At 37.5% G+C, this 11,726-nt stretch overlaps 3 protein-coding genes across 5 annotated transcripts; 2 read left to right on the top strand and 1 right to left on the bottom strand.

The window, feature by feature from the left end:
- Positions 1 to 1,344: 1,344 nt before the first annotated feature.
- Positions 1,345 to 4,876, top strand: LOC147523276 (uncharacterized). Its single transcript, XM_086598068.1, has 7 exons — positions 1,345 to 1,790; positions 1,877 to 1,957; positions 2,060 to 2,236; positions 2,877 to 3,047; positions 3,444 to 3,656; positions 3,746 to 3,834; positions 4,050 to 4,876. Exons 1-7 carry the CDS (start codon positions 1,706 to 1,708, stop codon positions 4,713 to 4,715), a joined length of 1,482 nt encoding a protein of 493 aa, XP_086454194.1. The 5' UTR covers positions 1,345 to 1,705; the 3' UTR covers positions 4,716 to 4,876.
- Positions 4,877 to 6,190: 1,314 nt separating this feature from the next.
- On the bottom strand, positions 6,191 to 10,118 carry LOC147523275 (NHL domain-containing protein). Of its 3 annotated transcripts, none has more exons than XM_086598035.1 (6): positions 9,931 to 10,098; positions 9,678 to 9,866; positions 9,415 to 9,579; positions 8,429 to 8,625; positions 7,089 to 7,195; positions 6,191 to 7,008 (listed from the first exon to the last, which is right to left on the bottom strand). In XM_086598035.1, the coding sequence occupies exons 1-6, from the start codon at positions 9,995 to 9,997 to the stop codon at positions 6,939 to 6,941; spliced, it is 795 nt and encodes a 264-aa protein (XP_086454161.1). In that variant the 5' UTR covers positions 9,998 to 10,098; the 3' UTR covers positions 6,191 to 6,938. The 3 variants fall into 3 exon arrangements, with proteins under 3 accessions (XP_086454161.1, XP_086454156.1, XP_086454159.1); XM_086598030.1 differs by having other exon boundaries at positions 6,191 to 7,012; positions 9,931 to 10,096; XM_086598033.1 differs by lacking the exon at positions 9,678 to 9,866 and having other exon boundaries at positions 6,191 to 7,012; positions 9,931 to 10,118.
- A 370-nt stretch (positions 10,119 to 10,488) lies between these two features.
- Positions 10,489 to 11,395, top strand: NFD2 (Ribonuclease III family protein). The gene is made up of 3 exons (XM_086598043.1): positions 10,489 to 10,634; positions 10,701 to 10,765; positions 10,841 to 11,395. Exons 1-3 carry the CDS (start codon positions 10,566 to 10,568, stop codon positions 11,247 to 11,249), a joined length of 543 nt encoding a protein of 180 aa, XP_086454169.1. The 5' UTR covers positions 10,489 to 10,565; the 3' UTR covers positions 11,250 to 11,395.
- The last annotated feature ends 331 nt before the right edge of the window (positions 11,396 to 11,726 follow it).

Genomic DNA, 11,726 nt, shown 5'->3' with positions numbered 1-11,726 from the left:
GAGCTTCAGCTGAATTGATAGTGTCGTTTATGGCTAGCATTCCTCTACTAACAAACCCTTGGCTATTTTCCCAGTCCAGCCTTTGCGCATGTCCTTTACCTCAAACCCTAAACTTTGCAGCTTTTATGCATTTGCTAGAGGAAATAATACTTGATTTAGTTGGTTTAATTGAGACATGCCGTTGTCTGAATCCAGGGCACTGTATGCTCTTTAGAACAGTCACAATTTCGAAATACTCTCGTGTAGACAAATGCATGTGCATGTGCTCCTGATGCCTACTCTACTTTAAATTGAGGACTGAGGATCCCATCTTAGAATCTCAAGACTACGGTTGAAATATTGTTTAGGTAATTCATCTGACTAGGTAGAAACGTTCTCCTTCCATCAACTACTAACACAGGAGAAGCATGGAGCACCTTGCCTTGATCAACATCCATCAGTGGATCTACTAACCGATTCCAGGCTTTACTTATTCTGGCCTAGAGGACACTACTCAGGATGCAAAGATGTTCCCAAAAAGAAGAATAGAAGTGATGGAATCCCTAGCAGTAGTTCTCTTTGCTCGGATAAAACAAATAAAAGAAAAAAACCATTACATCATTGACTGATCCATTCTCACCATCATCACAACCTCCATTACGACACCTAAAGTACTTGTCTTATATATCTTAAATTCAACAAAAAGAAGCACACCATTGCATGATAAATGCATATGAGATCTTTAATGGCAAAAAGAACAATAAAACTATATATTGTGCTGCAAATCACAAAGTGTTCCATGGACTATGGTACTTTTAATTAAGATAAGATTGTTGCATGAAATCTCCCTTTAGAGTTTAGATTGATTACAAGCTTCACCATGAATCTTCATTTCCCATCTCCTGAGTACATGACAAGGATCATGGAAGTATAATAACTCAAATAAACATTATAAATACTTAGCGGACATCCATGTGAAAAGAAAAATCAGGAAATTCGAAGGATCATGAAACTCAAAGATTGAATGAAATATATTAACAAGTAGCACCTACAATATCGTACACAATCTAAAATATTTAACAATCTATTCCAAACTCTTAATTACTTCAATTCAAATCACCCATATACGTACAAATACGATTAAAATCTGTATAGCTGGGACATATGTCCACAGTCCACAATTCCACATGAATAATGTCTTCATAAAATGGGATTTTATGGTACTTCTGGATTACAATTTCTATTACTTTACCCTTTCTGTTTTCACATTCAATATTTGTTTTCTCTTACCTAGAAACTAAAGGGCTACTAACATAGTAACATCAAATACATAAAGAAAAAATATAAAAATACAAGCGTATATACTGACAAAAAAAGAAAAAGAAAAAAGAAAAATACAGGACACACTGGCACTCAGTAGATTTTAGAGTGTGCCTCTGTTTTTTCATTAAAATAAAGCCCAGCAGTATTAAGACATCATAATCAGAGAATATGATTCTTAATTACTGTCTCCATCTCCTCTTTACTCTTTAAGCTCAAAGAGTGATAGTGTGTGAGAGCAGCAGCAGCACTTTTTTTTTTTAAAACCACCATCAAACTTCTAGCCATTTCACACACTTTCCTTCCTCATTCATTTTCTTCATTAATGATGAACTCATAAGGTTACTTAGATAATAATGCACAACTAAACAACTTGTTTTTTTTGTTATTTAAAGATTGGGAAATAATGAGGAAAAATGGGTATGTTTTATTTTTCATTTTCATGGTCTTGTTTACTGGCTTTTCATCAACTACAGCTTCTCCCCCTGCAAGTAAGTAATAAAGCTTCATTCTTTTTAGTTAAAGTTAAATTTCAAGTTTTAATGTGTTATAACTCATTAATGGCTTTACTTTGTAGGGATTGTTGGTGGGGTTGTTTCAAATGCAGTATCTGGACTAGTAAAATGGCTATGGTCAATGAAAGCTACAAGTAAAACAGGTAAACTTGTTATATTAATAATCACATTGTGTCATTGTGTTTGGTTTTAGACTTGTGGTTAGTTTTTGTTTAGTGGAGATTGATGGGATTTGGTGTTTTCAGCTGTACCAAGAAGTTCAATGGTGAAATATGAGAGTGGGTATATTGTAGAGACTGTTTTTGATGGGAGTAAGCTTGGAATCGAACCGTATTCTGTTGAGGTTTCGCCGAGTGGGGAGCTTCTGGTTTTGGATTCTGCTAATAGTAATCTTTATAGGATCTCACAGCCATTGTCTCTTTGTAAGTGTATATCTGTTTTTATTAAGTTTAATTAGCTTGGAAATGTTATCGGTTCAGTGTCTTGATTTAGTTCACACTGTGTTATGAATTTGGTTGCTAGCTTCTAGTTTGTTTCAATAACGTGTTGGTTTGTGTTTTGCCTGAAATCAATATGACTTGATAGTTTAAAGAAATATAGATCTCAATTTGATGTTTATAAACTTTAGTGTTCAACTTGCTTGTGTGAAACGTTAGAACAAGTGTACTTTTGAAGTACATTGATCCTTTTACCTAATGTTCCTGCAAAATCCAACTCCATTTTTATTGGAATCTGTGATCTGTTTCTCTTTTCTGTTGAAACTAAGATTCTCTAACAATCATTTTAGTTTCTTTTCATTTTCCGTATCTTACATTTCAGTATTCTTGTAGTTTCTCCCAAATTTGTTTTGTTCTCAAGTGATGGCAAAGCGTTTTTATGTAGTTTTTGAAATTAAGTTCCTCTAAGGTGTACAATTTTGTTTAAAATTGAACAATCTATGATGAAATGAACTGCATTACTATCTCATATCTGGTCCAAAGAAGTTTTCCTTCATTCTTCTTCTTTTCAATTTATTATACACTCCCCGTCATATTTTATTAAAATTGTAAGCACTAAGTGCAGATAGCAGACCGAAATTGATTGCCGGTTCACCTGAAGGATACTCTGGGCATGTAGATGGGAAGCAAAGAGAAGCCAGATTGAGCAGCCCAAAGGGGCTTACAGTGGATGATAGAGGAAATGTCTACATCGCAGACACTATCAACATGGCTATCAGGAAGATCAGCGATACAGGTAAATAGCCAGTTTGGTATTAAAAAAACATGTTTTTATGCCAAAATCTCTGAAAGCTATGTATTACTTTTGTCTAGTTCTTTTGCATGATTACTTCAAAGTGAATCCATACCCGTGTCCGAGAGACCATTTTTAACTGAAAATGCCGTGTCGAAGCTCTGTTTCATCAGGAACCATATAACACAACTGTTAAAGTGCTTCTGCTTAATTCTAGTCTGGATTTTTGAGTTTACTTTAGCTACATTACTAGAACATGATCAGAATCTTTGGTAAGCATGTATGTGCATCCCTCATGTTAGATGTTCTTTCATTTTTTTTGTGGATTTACTTTTACTCTAAATTCGCAGATGGGTTATTGGTGTAACTGACCCGTATTATGGGTCTTTCTCTGTGCAGGGGTTACAACAATTGCTGGAGGAAACTGGGGAAAGGGAGGGGGACATATTGACGGGCCAAGCGAAGACGCAAAATTTTCAACCGATTTTGATGTGGTTTACGTAGGAAGCAGTTGCTCGCTCCTGGTCATAGACAGAGGAAATCAGGCAATCCGAGAGATTCAGCTTCACTATGATGATTGTGCCTACCAATATGAAAGTGGTTTCCCTCTAGGTTAACTAAACTTGTCCGGCTTATATCATTTGTTCTTTGCTGTCATATATCAGAGAAGTAAAAGATGAATAATGTCAGTCGAATTGCAGGGGTTGCAGTGCTCGCAGCAGCTGGCTTCATTGGTTACATGATGGCGTTGTTGCAGCGTAGAGTGAGTAGAATGTTCTCATCCCAGATTGTAAGTATTCTCTCTCTCTCTCTCTCTCTCTCTCTCTCTCACACACACACACACACGAGATGCACAATCTTTTTTTTTATCATTATCTCCTACACAATTCTGTTTAGCATTTTTAAACATAAGATTACGTCTTTTGATCTCTATATAGCAAGAGCTCGCAAGATTTATTCACAGCTCAATAAGCTAACATTAGTTGTTAACTTTTGATTATATAGGATCCATTAAATCCTAGAAAATTAGACTTTTCATCTAGCCCATATCAGAAGCCTGTGAAGTCGTCAGTAAGGCCGCCATTAATCCCAACTGAGGATGAACAAGAGAGGCAAGAAGAAGGCTTATTTGGTTCACTTGGTAAGCTTTTTGTCAACGCGGGTTCAGCTGTGACAGAAATTATTGGAGGGTTGTTTAGTTTTAGAAAGAAACCAGTGAGCCATCAGAACCAACATATGTACCAACAACAGCAGAGGCGTCCAAATGTGTGGCCTGTGCAAGAAAGCTTTGTGATACCCGATGAAGATGAGCCTCCCTCTTTAGATACCAGGAGTCCAACTCCACGAAAAACATACGCCTTTATGGCCAAGGAACCAGAGAGGACAAATCATTTCCGGCAAAGTCGAGCTTATTACAATGGGTGGAATGGTGACTTTCAGCAACACCAACAGCAGCAACAACATCATCAGAGGCATTATTCTCCAGGCACACAAACATACTATGAACAAAGCTGTGAGTCAACCAATGAGATAGTCTTTGGGGCAGTTCAGGAACAGGATGGACGGCGTGAAGCAGTAGTGATTAAGGCTGTCGACTATGGTGATCCGAAGTATGACCATCACAACATCCGGTCAAGAATTAATTACATGGGATACAACTCTGGCTATTGATATCCTTACGAAAATTTTAATGTTCCTTGTCTTCCTCACTTGTTATTTACCCATCAAAGTTTAGGAAGTCAGCTATCTTGAATGCAGATGATGTTTGTAGTACTGGTTGGACAAATAATTTCCGGTTATACGTAGTAAATGGATGTCTATCTCTTTCCAAATGTCTTTACATTCAACTTTTCTTAGTGCCCTGCAAGTCTACCATAGTACGAAACTTTTGGGATGTACAATCTGCGAAAGAAAAGAGAATGTCCATATTCTGGTCTGGTGATGCTTAAGGCAGCAATTAATTTACCAATGATAACGTTTAGACTCGGCTCCGAATCGGTTCTGAATATAAGTATGTACAATTCTTTCAACAAGCTAGACTCGTCAGAAGCAACAGTGAAATCTGCAAGTAGTGATGACTTCTTTTATTCAGGTTGTTAGAGGTCATAACCATAACTGGTGGGCTATCTAACTAAATTTTTTATTCAGGTTGTTAGAGGTCATAGCCATAACTGGTGGCTATCTAACTAAATTTTTTATTCAGGTTGTTAGAGGTCATAACCATAACTGGTGGCTATCTAACTAAATTTGTACGAGATCAGGGTGGCCTCAGTTGGATTGTGGTGATCCGTTTGTTATCTCAGTGGCCAGTCCTAATCAGGATACGGATCGAAGTGAAGCAAAAATACAAGAGAAACTGCAGGGGCACTAGTTTGTTAAAGAATACATTATAAACTAAGCTAAATGAAGGCAAGACGTTATTGACTTTTTCACTTCAACTAAGCTAATTGCCCCAACTTGTACATTTGATCCGCAACTAAACGCTTGTCTTAGGCTAAGCATGTCTTCCGTTCATAAGTGGATGCCGGCAATTAAAGATGGAAGATTCTATGAAGTATAATTTTGTTTCTTTATTTCGTTATCTGGTTTCTAATCTTTCTAGGGTTAACTAGTATTACCCCCCACTAGATGGAAATTAGGGTCTTTTCTCTAAACACACAGTCAACTTGGTTTGACTGTTAATTTTCAAATCAAACAATTGAAAATAACAAATGCTCCCACCTAATTAAAATTGAATATTTTCTTTTTAAAATAATAAGAGCATTTATGTCATTTTCAGTTGTTTGACTTGAAAATTAACAGTCAAACCCAGTTGACAGTGTGTTTAGGGATAGACCCTAATTGGCTCATCTAGTAGGGGTAACACTAGTTCACCCATCTTTCTATCACCAACTTGTCAGATTTTCTGCCTTGTTAGGCGCACCCCTCTGTTATATTCATTTATCAAAACAACAAAATGGGGGCAGGAGATAACCTGTCATACTCCAGGGGTCTAAATGGGAGAATCTGATTTATGGCGACAGTCAACAACTCAACACTAGCAAGTAGCAAAGGAAGGATGCTATAGGCCACAATACATTAACTTTGCAATTGATCGAGTAAATCAAATCCAGTGATTTCAAAATAGATAGTAGGAAAAAACGAGGTAATGCCAACTACAACATGGATTTAATTTGATGAAGGAAAATGGGTCAAACATAATGTCAATTCATTCCGAAGAGAGTCAATAGAGCAACTCTATCCACTAATATACACATCTAATCCATGGTTTACTTACCAGAAATGCCGGCTGACAGTTGGACAAGAAACAACGGAAACGAAATGGATGATGCATCATACATAAACTCGAGATCGACATATCCATGACTTCGTATCACTTATTTACACACTAAAAAAACCACCACAGAAACCAAGTGAACCACATTAACATGAAAAATGCCAAGATACCTTCTGTTCATTTCCTCTTGACTAAACCTGAATTCCCAACGAAAGGCCCATCCATTGGGTGTTTTTGTCTGGCTTGATTAGCGAACTCCACAAAGTTAGCATGTATTGCAGCATCAATGGCTCCATTGCTAGAAGTTGAGACATCACTTTTGTCATGATCCTCATCCCCTTGCTTGAAAGTCTTGTCTGTCTCTTCTGACACATCCAGGTCTTCATCAAAACTCATCATATCCTTCAACTGGTCAGCATATATCTGTGGCTTTGTTATCTCATGGTTAACTGCACCATCCATACTAAACAAAGAACTCGGCTCCCTGCACAAAAACTGTTTTTCTACTCTAGGGATCCTAAACATCAGAGATAACTGAGACAGGCTCATCCTAACAAGCCTGCCCACCAAAAAGTAAAAGCTAACAACTACGCTTTTGATGTCGGAGCAGACTATCACTACTTGTCTCTCCAGATTGATTTGGCAATGCTTCCATGTCTCGCTGAACCAGTGGTAGCCGATGATTTCCTGTCTACAAGGCCATCCTTTTACTATGTGCAAGAAATCGGGTTTTCAGTTTACTATGACAGGGAAATAGAGATACTTACACAAGAGATGATGAATGGATAAGCAACAAAGGCGACAACCAAGGTAATGATGGAGCCGAGGATGAAGCATATAACCCCCAACCAAATAGATCCAGTTGATCCAAGTTCTGAAATGAAACAGAAATATAAAAATATGAAAGAAAAATATGCATGATACAATACTGCAATGACATGCAACTCTTTAAAAGGCTGGAACTTGGATTATTTCAAGTTGACTATGCAACTTTATACACGTTAGAGTTGTAAGGGGCATCTCCCGAGGGGCTATAGGGCGCAGATCCGAACTTTATAGGAAGGTTGTATTATGTAAAGCCCTGATATTTTCTTATATATATCGAAGTAATACAAGACCGAAACTAACTAAGGCTGTACCATCCTTTTCTCCAGTTTCTCTCTTTTATTCTTCTTTATTATCAGTAATATAATTTTACTATACACTTATGTGAATTCAACCCATCAACATGCCTCCCAAGATGTTCGGAAACATAATCAACAGAGACCTAAATCTATTTCTTGTAGTATCTAAACGAGCACCTCTTTCACATGCAGGTCAAGGCACAAAGTGGCACCCCCCTTCCTGGACCCAAAATATGGAAACCGTGAAAAGCTTGAATGTGGCTTATTCCATACGTAGGACAATCACTATGTCTCTAAGTTGTGAGCAGAAACAGTTTCATGCTTCACCTTATACAGATATACACAAGGTTGACCTTAAAGAAAGAACAGTGGTCCACAATCATAGGCCCACAAAGCAGCGCATTTTGGAGTGTCAAGCAGAACCCCTTCCACTTGCCAAAGATAACATCGAAGGTCATAACCTTATTGCACCCATCTCTTTTAGACAAACCACGATAATTTGAATCACCTTGTATTGACATTTCAATGGTCATCCTAAGTGTGACAATTATAATCCTCGCTTTGTATCCAAAATCTCAAATGTCAGGTCATCTAACAAGAAGTGTTTGTTGGTTTTTTACTTTGTTAATGTTGATAGTGAAAACATATTCTTTTCAAACTCACCGGCTACATCAGTCACAACTTAGTAAGGAGTCTATGTCAATATCTTTCCATAACAAATTTGTCCACACCATTTTTGGCAATCTCATCTGTATATGGGACCTATCCACGCCATTTCTGGCAACCTATCACCTTTACTGGCACCGAAGCACTCATAAATAATTGGAAAACCAAGAATAACGTACTTTAGATGATTTAACTATACCTTGCAACTAAAAAGCTAAATACAAGAAAATTAAGCAAAACAGTTGAAGGGCATTCAATTTGGTCAATATATTTGAATTCACTAGAAGTGTAGAACTTAGAAAGGTACTATATCTTACGCCAATAAGAACCACTTTGCAGTCGTTTGGTTTGAGATTCATCTGGCGAACCAATCTATTTCCACGATCCGTGATCAACAAGGCACATACTCCAGGGACAAATACTAGCTCAAAATCCTCCGAGAATGATGCATTTTGTGCAGGTCCATCAACATTTCCCGGCTTCCTTGAGTGGCCTCCGGCGATTGTAGTCACACCTTAAATAGAAATGCAATGCATCAGTCGACTACTTAGAAAATATAATTATAAAGGTAACACCCATCTCCCATTACACAATTCATATTCAGATGCATGCAAAATAAGCTCCTTCCAAACAGTGGTTGGCTGTTTTTCACATGACAAAGAACTATGTACATCATTTGGTTATAAGCTTTCTTTCAAATAAAGTTCTTCTCATAATAATCATTTGTGATCCCACTCTCATAAATATTGTGGCTCGTTTATACTCAAAATAAAACCGATGGAGGTCAATGTGTACAGTGGATGCTTGTGATTAGAGATGACCTTTAGAAGGAAGCCACTTGGTCTAGACTCTAGACTATTACAACTTGAGCCCAAGCCATTTCAACAACATTATCTATTACACGAAAATAGATAATGGTTCTAATTTCAACAACTGTTCTTCATACTTATCTTCTAATTATACATGACAATGGTTCCCCAAAACAGATTTCTAACTTGCTCCGGTCAATTAGAAAACTACAAGGCAACACACCTCTGACTAATTTTTCTAGTCATTTATAATTTGACAGTCCCCTAACTGATCGATTCAGAACACTAGTAAGCATAGAGATATTATTTACTACAAGCGATTTCAAGAGTTCCACCATAAAACTCCCTCACTCCAACCACAGGAGAGACAAAAAATGAAACTCATCAAACCCCGACATGTCTTGGAAGTCTCACATAACCAAGTTATATAGATCAGTACAATGTGGAATCAACAACGTGCAAACTAATGAATCAAAATGTCTCAGAAAATATACCTGACTTGCTAATCTTCCTAATAGCGTGATTACTCTTATCAGCAACATAAACATTCCCTTTAAAATCAACAGCAAAACTCCTCGGCCGATCAAACTTTGCAAAACTTAATTCCCCATCAACAAATCCAGCACTCCCATTACCAGCATATCTCCTAACATCTCCATCTACACAAACCAAAACACAAAAGTGTAACCTTAAACCACCCCTCTAAAACCCATAACAAGTAGACTCATTCATAAACAAGTATATATACATGCAGTACCTTGTGAAATGGGGAAGGGGACAGTGTAGAACACACTGCTGGGAGAATCGAGGACGAAGACACTGTGGGTCCCACCGGCATTGTTAAGTGTAGGGAGTAGTGATGAAGGGTTTATAGGATGGGGCAGTTTGTTGGCATTAAGGACAGTTGATACAGTGTAGCCTTGTTCTAATATGAGTTGGGCTGATACTGTAAAAGTAATGAGTTAGGGAAATGTAAAATGACAGTGACAAGTAGAGAAAAAAACACGTACCTTGTTGTTGTGTTGAAGAGTAGAGAGTGATGAGAAGGAGAAACAGAAAAGAGAGTGCAACTGCCATTGAACAAGTCGTGAACAGACACCAAATCTTTACTCTTTTCTGCTTTCTAACTTTACTCTTTCAATTCGGAATGTCGAGGATATCGAATTTTAGAAATTTGTTTCAGACCTGGGTGGACCGTTACATGCACACACTCAATGTACATTGTTTGGATATATTGAGGGGCTATACTGAGGTTGGTTTCTGTCTGTCTCTCCTCACCTTCTCTCTCATTTTCTCTCTCTCTCCCGGTATCACCCAACTCTCTCTCCCTCCGCAGCTCCGCTCACTCTCCACTGCCACGCAGTATACTAGTATCATTACGGGAGTTATATTGGGGAAAAAGTAACTCTTTCAAAATCACTCACAAAGACCACTAGATAGATGAAAAGTTAAGTATATTCTTGAAGTGAAATTAAAAATGGTTCGGATAAATGAAAATTCAAGTATACCCGTATTACAAAATAATAATAAAAAATGACCCGGTGTATATAGTATTTTGGGAAATTATTTCAGGCAAAATATCAGAAAAATCACAGTTGCCAAAATTCATAAATATCAGGCTCAGCACAAGCAGTACCAAAAAAAAATGAAGGGCCGTCTTCTCCTTCTTCTCTGGATACTTTCCTTGTCCTCATTTTCACTCAGTTGTTCCAAGGTAAATAAAACTCGTTACTCTTGTAGACGAATACTTGACTGTAACAATACTTTCTTTTTACTGCAGGAAACTAACATGGAATCAACTTCCCCATTCTCACTTGCACTCCAAACTCTCCAACAACAACTTGGGCAAGTCTTTTTTTCTTCATCCTCAAAAACCAACTCTGTACAGTATATAAGCTTTTCTTTTTATATTCTGTCTAGGTACAACTTCAAAACTGTGAACCTGCTTCGACGCGCAATGACCCATCCATCGTTCTCCGGAGAAAACAATAGGGCGTTAAGCATTTTGGGTTTGTATGCGATTGAGACTTCGATTTCACTACATTGCTTGGAAAGGAATATTGAGATGTCACCCAAAGAGTTGAGCCGTAAAGTTAAGGAGATATCGGAAGTGGGTACTTGTGCTATTGATGGAACAAGACTTGGGTTGGACAAAATTGTTAGAGTTTCCACTAAGACTAATTCTACGGTTCCTTCGGTTGTTTGCGGGGCGTTTAGGGCCGTGTTTGGTGCTATTGGTGTTGATGCTGGGAATGCTGATGATGCTGGGGAGGTGTTTTGGAATGTTAATCATCATGGTTGTGGTGGTGGAGGTGCTTCTGCTATGTAAGTTACGGGTTTTTCTTTAAGACTGATTTCCAAGTATGTTTGTGTTTAGTTATTAGTAAGTAGCGATAGGTTTTTCTAACAGTAAACATGTATTTGGAATTACAATGGGTTTTGTGCAAAGTTTTCTATGCCTCAAGTTTATCATTAGATTGCTAGTTATATTCTGATTTAAATATTTAAATTTTTTGCTGGGTTGACTTTTTTATTTTACACTTTCCAATTTTACCCTTTCTACGTTACTGAATATCATTATCAGGTGGTGAATCATTGATAAGGACATTTTTTGGCTTGGGTGTAAAAAGGAAGTGGTATAAATCTCATTTCTATGTTTGATATGCAGTCAACAGGCCCAACCCCTGATGTTTGGCCTCTCTATGGATACCTCGCGATACCAAGAGGTTGTATGCACCGACACTTGTGCATAATATTTTCTTTTGTGATGTTTGGCGCCTAAGATAAGATATCTTAGATTGGTAAT

Source organism: Coptis chinensis, chromosome 1 (assembly GCF_015680905.1).
Source record: "Coptis chinensis isolate HL-2020 chromosome 1, ASM1568090v1, whole genome shotgun sequence".
In the NCBI taxonomy this organism is placed as follows: domain Eukaryota; kingdom Viridiplantae; phylum Streptophyta; class Magnoliopsida; order Ranunculales; family Ranunculaceae; genus Coptis; species Coptis chinensis.
The sequence above is the reverse complement of the archived record's forward strand: the minus strand, read 5'-3'. Positions and strand labels throughout refer to the sequence as shown.

Coding starts and splice junctions, on each gene's coding strand:
- LOC147523276 (XM_086598068.1), top strand. CDS start 1,706: ATGAGGAAAAATGGGTATGTTTTATTTTTCATTTTCATGGTCTTGTTT. Junction 1,791..1,876: donor TACAGCTTCTCCCCCTGCAA/GTAAGTAATAAA, acceptor TTTACTTTGTAG/GGATTGTTGGTGGGGTTGTT. Junction 3,048..3,443: donor CAGGAAGATCAGCGATACAG/GTAAATAGCCAG, acceptor TTCTCTGTGCAG/GGGTTACAACAATTGCTGGA.
- LOC147523275 (XM_086598030.1), bottom strand. CDS start 9,997: ATGGCAGTTGCACTCTCTTTTCTGTTTCTCCTTCTCATCACTCTCTAC. Junction 9,580..9,677: donor CCCCTTCCCCATTTCACAAG/GTACTGCATGTA, acceptor TGGTTTGTGTAG/ATGGAGATGTTAGGAGATAT. Junction 7,196..8,428: donor GCAAAGTGGTTCTTATTGGC/GTAAGATATAGT, acceptor GTTTCATTTCAG/AACTTGGATCAACTGGATCT.
- NFD2 (XM_086598043.1), top strand. CDS start 10,566: ATGAAGGGCCGTCTTCTCCTTCTTCTCTGGATACTTTCCTTGTCCTCA. Junction 10,635..10,700: donor TTTCACTCAGTTGTTCCAAG/GTAAATAAAACT, acceptor TTTTTACTGCAG/GAAACTAACATGGAATCAAC. Junction 10,766..10,840: donor ACTCTCCAACAACAACTTGG/GCAAGTCTTTTT, acceptor TATTCTGTCTAG/GTACAACTTCAAAACTGTGA.